This window comes from Hipposideros armiger, unplaced genomic scaffold, assembly GCF_001890085.2.
Source record: "Hipposideros armiger isolate ML-2016 unplaced genomic scaffold, ASM189008v1 scaffold_820, whole genome shotgun sequence".
Classification (NCBI taxonomy): Eukaryota; Metazoa; Chordata; class Mammalia; order Chiroptera; family Hipposideridae; genus Hipposideros; species Hipposideros armiger.
Window position 1 is genome coordinate 516,008 of NW_017732170.1, and position 7,217 is coordinate 523,224.

At 38.6% G+C, this 7,217-nt stretch overlaps 1 protein-coding gene across 1 annotated transcript; it reads right to left on the reverse strand.

Annotated features, from left to right (window-relative positions):
• Nucleotides 1-2,057: 2,057 nt before the first annotated feature.
• On the reverse strand, nucleotides 2,058-6,935 carry LOC109374405 (dol-P-Glc:Glc(2)Man(9)GlcNAc(2)-PP-Dol alpha-1,2-glucosyltransferase). The gene is made up of 3 exons (XM_019628981.1): nucleotides 6,611-6,935; nucleotides 5,076-5,273; nucleotides 2,058-3,387 (listed from the first exon to the last, which is right to left on the reverse strand). The coding sequence occupies exons 1-3, from the start codon at nucleotides 6,791-6,793 to the stop codon at nucleotides 2,332-2,334; spliced, it is 1,437 nt and encodes a 478-aa protein (XP_019484526.1). The 5' UTR covers nucleotides 6,794-6,935; the 3' UTR covers nucleotides 2,058-2,331.
• Between the last annotated feature and the right edge of the window lie 282 nt (nucleotides 6,936-7,217).

Here is a 7,217-nt window from a genome sequence, read left to right on the forward strand (position 1 = left end):
GGGCAAAAAACATTTGTTCTCCAATCATTATAGACAGTGATTAACTAGTCAATCTACTTTCTAAGTACTGAATAGAATACAACAAAAGACTGCTCTGTATTTATTACTCAAGACTATACTTGTAGTGTTCACCTGCACACAATTTTATATTTGCAAATGCAGAATACTTTCCAAATCCACTTATTATTCAAAACCCAGAGAAAGCATTATCCAACATTTAAGACAGTAACTTGTTCACACAGCTATTTTAAAAAGTTCACAAATGTAAAATGAGATTTAAAGATGAATTCTATTCACAGTTGTAAATTTACATGTCCAAGTTAACGTGTCCAAATAATACTTTTCTGTAATGGAATAACAACCCAATGAATGTACATGAATGTACTCAAAATAGTCGACACAATCCAAAAACCAATGCACAAAAATCCTACCCAAGCGGTTATTCCCTAATGTACAAAGTAAGATTATCAAATAATTTCTAAACTTCCTTTCAATTCTTTTTGTATAATGGAATCAAATAGCAGTTCTCTTTATTTTATGTGACCTCGGAAATCACTTCTAACCTCTCAGTAAAGATAAAATTCTATTTAAAATATCTCAGCAAAGAAAATTATTTCCTACAACTTTTATGAGATATATCCTAAAATCTCCTTTGGTAACTTAAGTGGGTTGAAAAATGTCCCACAAAAAGATATGTACCTATAAATGCGAGTTTATTTGGAAAAAGGGTCTTTGTAGATATAAGTAACATAACTGGATTAAGGTGGGCCCGAAATTCAATGATACTGTCCTTATAAGATAAAGCAGACAGAGGGGAAAGCCGTGTGAAGACAAGGGCAGACACTGGAGTGATGCATCTGTAAACCAGGGAACATCCGTGACTGCAGGGAGCCAGCCACAGGAAGCTAGGAGAGGCAAGGAACTGGTTCTCCCTCACAGCCTCCACAGGTCACTAAGCCTGCAGACATCTTAATTTTAAAGTAATGGCCCCCGAACGGTGAGAGAAATGTATTTTAAGTCACCAAGTTTGTGGTAACTTGTTAAGGCAGCTAAAGAGAACGAATACAGTAATGTATTTCAAAAAGAAAATCCCTTTTGAAAATATCATCAACACTTTGGCTAGCATATATTTCATATTAGGAATTAGTGAAAGAGCTTCATTTCTAGAATTTTAACAAAAATCAATTTAAATCCTGGATAGACATAGATGAGCCTCTTATAACACTTCCTATCTATGTGAGTCTATTTTGCCTTATGATTAAAATTAAATTTACTGCACTGTCAAGCAACTTTTCAATCAAGAATTATTACCTGATGAGCCAGCAATTCTTCTCCTGGGTATATATCCAAAAAATTTGATAACATATATCCGTAAAGATATACGTACTCCAATGTTCACTGAAGCTTTATTTATGGTGGCCAAGACAAACTGAAACAACCAAAGTGTCCTTCGATAGATGATTGTATAAAGATGTGGTATGTATACACAATGGAATGCTACTCTGCCATAAAATCAAATACTGCCATTTGCAACAACATGGATGGATCTTGAGATTATTATGCTAAGTGAAATAAGTCAGACAGAAAAAGTCAAGAACCATGTGACTTAACTCGTATGTGGGATACAAAACTGAAAGCAACAAAGGAACAAGACAAAGAAACAAAACCTCATAGACACAGACAGCAATTTAGTGGTTACCAGAGGTTAAAGGGTAGGGGGTTAAGGGGGGTAGAAAAAGGTAAAAGGGATCAAATATATAGTGATGGAAGGAAAACTAACTCTGGGTGGTGAACACACAATGTGATATATGTGATGTATTATAGAATTGTATACTTGAAAGCTATGTAATTTATATAATTTTACTAACCATTGTCATCCCAATAAATTTTTTAAAAAAATTATTACCTGATCATTTGTAAATATTTTGTCTGCTATTGCTTTCTAAAGGGAATAAATAAGTTCCAGTATTAATAAAGCATGTCCAATTTTCTGAAATTTGTATCTACAAAAAGTTTCCAAGCCTTCTGAGTGGCCAGCAGTTAACAAAGGGATATCATGAGATAACCGTAAACAATTTTATTTTCCCATTATTACTCAGGCTTATGGAGCTTAACTTAAACTTTTCTAAGTTCTCAACCACTTAACTTCCTTAGATTTTTATATAAGTTTAAAACACATACATATGATGTTTAAAACAAAAAAATCTGATGTGATCTGAGGATCACCACTGTGCCTTTAAAAGAAAAGTCCATAATTTTTACCTGTTCAGCTGCTCATTGTGGAAACAGTCTAAATAATGTCTATTTTTAGAGTTCAAGATATCTGTGATATTACCACATAAACCTCTGAATGTCCTGACTATTTGGCCACTGAAAAGTCTTGTTCAGAAAGATATAAAAAGTTAGGAAATTAACAACTGCATAGCAACCCAGTTCACAAACAAGTCTGGATGTGGGTGGCAAAGGTATATTAAGTCTGTAAATAACATAAGGTAAAACGAAGTAACGAAATTCTAGCAGTTTCTGAGGTACTGTAACAGTAAATAAGCATATGAAAAACATTAAGTTCCAGAAAATTGACTTTGATTTCAATGAGTCAGCTATACTCCAACCAGCAAATATATAGACTGGAACTAACAAATATTTCACAATTTCGTATCTTTGAAAAACTCTTTTCCACACATAGAATGTATAATGCCTATTATCGGCTAGCAAGTATTTATGAGCATAAGTGAATTTCCAAACTAAAACTATAGAGACTAGGGCAATCACAAAAAACTGAATTCTACGTTTCCAAACTAAGAAAAGGAAAGCTTTAATTTTGCTAGGAGACAGTAGGTGAGGAAAGGAAAAAAAGAGAGTGAAAGAGCAAAAGTAAAACAACTGAGGAAAATGTAGACAGGCTTCATGACTGCTCCGATCGCCAACAACAATTCCACCATTAACTACCACAAACAAACAAAACAGAAACATTAGAAGGATGTATGGCCAAGTCAAAAGGAAAAGCACACTCAAGTTCTTAAAGGACATGGAATAAGCCAAAAGAAACTGAAGAATTTTCCTGAATTCTGAAAATGGTCCTTTAATAGGGGGAAGCCTCTCTTCCTTTTTCTTTTGTAGCTCCGTTTTCCAAGCTTCAGTTAACTTTTGTGCAATGACGTTTCCTGCGCAGAAGACAGCCCAGACAATATTTGTTTGACGAAACATGAAGCCACAAAATCCAAGCAAGGCTGACGTTTTATGATTTCCATAAAGACACATCAAATAGGCAAAAAGAGTAAAAAACATGGATCCTGCTTCTGTATAATAAAGGAAGTTAAAAAAATAGAGTGTGGGAAATACTGCTAAGGTTAATGTTGACAAGATTCTCTGGATACTTGAGCCAGCCTAAGAGGAAGAAAAAATACAGTTAAAATAATTTTCACGATAAAACAAATATGCTCTTTCTATGGAGCTAATAAAACAAACAAAAAAACCAACCAAACCAAAAAAAAAAAACCTACCTGAATCTAATTTAAATAAAATTATTCAATATTAATCATTTCTGGCTTTACAAAAACAATATACATTTATAACATTACTCTGGCACTTTCTGGTTACACCTATCAGTTTGGAAGCCAATAAAACAACAAATACAGGTGTCAAAACTTTTATTTTAAGGCCTAAAATACTTTGAGTCATTCAACAAATATTTAAGAAGTTATTGTGTACAAGACACTGAACTAAATTCTATGCAGAACATGGAAATGAGTAGGACACAGTACAAGTGGTTCCATTTCTCTGAGCTTAAGTCTTAACGCCTTCAATAGGCATTCACTTAGCCATCCTCACAACTTTCTGTTAAAGATATTCCTTCAAACCCCTGCAGGAGAGAATGTAAATATGTATACAGCATATATACTTACTCTACCCAATGATCTTACTATTTCATGATGAAATTACAGGGATTTTCTTGAAAATACCGGGCCCATTCTAAAGTTAAATATCTTTTCTTAGCTTTTCTGACATGCTATTTCAGAACTTGAAAGTATTCTCATCTCCTTGAATTGTACCCTCCATTTAATCTAAACCATCAAATCGAACCATGACATTGTCTTGATTAAAATTGAGAGCTGTCCTTCACCTACTGAAGTTCAAAATCCTTTCCATGGCATTTCAGGGGACTGATGACTTCACCCCTACCTACTTCTCCAGCCTCATATCCCTGTACTCTTACAATCCTCTAATTCCAAACACCAGTTCCCTGCCATCTTGTTGCTCAATGCCCTTCTACTTTTGCTCATGCTTATCCTGCCAGGATTCATTCCCCACCCTATAGCCTCATCTGTTCATCAAGACTCAGCTCAGGTACCATGCTCCTGTGAGGCCTTAGCCAAGGCCACTCACATCTCCCCCTCAGTCAGGCTGCAATAGGTCTCTGCTCCTTCTCTGTAGACGCATAGTGTCTTATGCCTATCGCCTCTCGTAATTTACACTACTGATATCATCTCTTTAAGTTAAAAATAATTATTATAATTAATATTTATTGAGGCCTTACTATTATATCAGGAACTATTCCAGGCACCTTCATTTAATCTCCTTACTTTTATAGCAGTCTATGTTATTCTCATTTAACAGATGGAAACATGGAGCCACTAAGGGGTAACCTGCCTAAGGTATTATAATTAGTTAAGCGGATAAAATTCAAACCCAGGCAATTAACCTCCAGGGCCTGCATTTTTAACTCACATAAAAATTCCTCAGGTAAAGTCCATTTCTCCTAATGAAGATATATTATAACTTTTACAAGAAAAAGATTGGCTCATTTGCCTCTGTAGTTGCAGCACTTAGCACATGGAGGAAGCACAGTAAATATTAATTGAATTGGTTTGATTCATGAACATTCACTTTAGAATTTTTATAAAGTTATTCAAGTATTTAAATATAAATTTCTCCTAAAATGGACTTGCTTTAACTTTACAAAATGCACACAAATACTGACCGTTAAAGACAGTTTTCACCAAATCTCATACACCAATTCATCATAATTGTGGACCTGACTGCATGTAAATGTATAAATTATTTTGAAAACATACCTTGTTCCTGGGTTGCACCTTGCGAAAGAGCAAATACAGTAAATAGAAGTTGCCAACACTGAAGAGAAGATTTACAAATCTGAGCATTCCGATGGAGCAGACAACATGTTCAGACCATCCAAAGATCCAGCTGGCAGGTTTGACCACACCAACGGACAGCAGGTACAGGCCAGGTAATGTAGTAATCATGGGGTCCCACTGAAAAATGAAAGGCCGACAATGAAGCAAATGCAAGAGGGCTGACACCAAGGTGTCAAGCTCAAAAACACCTTCACCAACCATCAGGCATTTCTAGAAGTTATTCTGTGACACAACTAAGTCCTCAGCCGATCAGATGTCGCCTCTTCAAGTTTTGCTTATGTTATTCAACTGCACCTGTTTTGTAATTGTTACGGGATCACCAACCAGTAGACAACTTAAAATTAGTTTCTACTCTTCAGAAAGGCTGTATTTTGGTGATTAAACGGCAAATGCTCCAGTTTTTAAAAGTGTGGAAACATCAGCTGGAACGCTGATCTGTTTGGCGAGAAACAAAGTGTTTAAAAGAGATTAAACCATAGGCTCCATAATGATAGCTAACCTGTACTGGGCCAGGAATGGCGCTAAACCCTCCGTATTTAATCCTTCGACAGACCATACAGTAGATACTATTACTACTGTCATTTTCAGATGAGTAACCTGAAACTCAGCAATTTACAAGGTCACATAGCTAGTAAGCAAACTCCAAAATTTAAAATCAGGTCTTTCTCTAACTAGACTCTGTATTTCTCACCACTACTCTATGTTGCCTCACCAGAAAAGGAAGAAGAGTGTGCCTACAATAAATCCTTAGTGTCCGTGTTAGGCTCTAGGACTTTAACCAAAATAACATATAATGAAACCAATTTCACAACAGGCTAACTGCTATAAACACGAGTTAAGTTCCTACGACATCTCACCAAGGTTATAAGGAAAGTACACTGAACAAAGGAAGGTATTCCAGGGCCCGCGGTACTTGATTTTTGTATCCGTGTCTATATATTCATGTAGTCAATGATATATTCAGACATGATGCCACTTCACTAGTGAGCAGTTTATCCAGTTAACAAAAAGGGTCCTAAAAACACCAGGGATGGAATTACGGTAACTTGTCATTTCTTGGCTGAAGACACCCCAAAAATGCAGTGGGAGAGGCCTGAGAGTTGAGCTAAGCGAGAGGAGCAGCCCAATGCCTCGCACTGGGATTGGGGAAGGACAACTGTGACTCCCGCCATCATCAGTTGCCAAGAAGAGGGCCAGTAACGCAGGTCCCCGTTAGTTCATCTCCCAGAACAGTTCTTCCTAGGTGGCAGATCTCCTGCTTATTCATTCATTTTACACAAATATTTCACAGATCTCAGAGACAGGAACAAAAGGTTACCCAGTTCCCTTCATGTTTGAGGCTGAGGGTGGGAGGGGAGGGAGCTAAGGACTAAGGGGAGGAGAAACAGCGATGGGGCTGCCTTCCTTGGCCTGTCCTGGGCGCGGACAGGGTGGGGACAGGGTGGGGACCCCACCTGCGAGAGGGAGAAATGGCCCTCACAGTAGCGCTGCGCCTGCGGCAGGTGGAAGATCTCGTCCATGTAGGGCTCTCGAAGCGCCCGGCTGAAGGCGGAGAAGAGGAGGCAGGACACTAAAAAGGTACAGCTCAGGGCAGCCGAGAAGTAGTAACCCTCCAGCTGCGCCATTTCTGTCCCCATAGCCACAGCCCAGGAACCCAGTCCTTGCAAATCTGTGCCGGGTTCTCGAACGTGGAAAGTCAAGCTTGGAACTCGGGCTCGAAATGGGCGCGCAAGGCGGGACTGGCCGGACGGCACTCAACATAGCCGGAAGGCAGAGGATGCTGGGAGAGCGAGGACCCGGAGCTTCCGGAAGGATCGGGTTACTGTTTCCGGAGTGACGAATTTAGGTAACGGACCGGGCTGTTGCCTGTCAATCACGTTGCTCGGGACTCATTGAGTGGTCAGAGCTGCCCGGAGCGATGGGTCTCGGGGGTCCACTAGAGCGAGAGGTGCGCTGCTTGAAGCTTGGAAATGAAAACAGCCGCTTAGCCTGCAAGTCATTAGGCCTTTTTCCTGCTCGTTCCCATCTCTCACCGGGAGGTGGCGTAGTTTCCCCACGTTT

Coding starts and splice junctions, on each gene's coding strand:
- LOC109374405 (XM_019628981.1), bottom strand. CDS start 6,793: ATGGGGACAGAAATGGCGCAGCTGGAGGGTTACTACTTCTCGGCTGCC. Junction 5,274..6,610: donor GCCATTTCTCCCTCTCGCAG/GTGGGGTCCCCA, acceptor TTCATTTTTCAG/TGGGACCCCATGATTACTAC. Junction 3,388..5,075: donor AGGTGCAACCCAGGAACAAG/GTATGTTTTCAA, acceptor TCTTCCTCTTAG/GCTGGCTCAAGTATCCAGAG.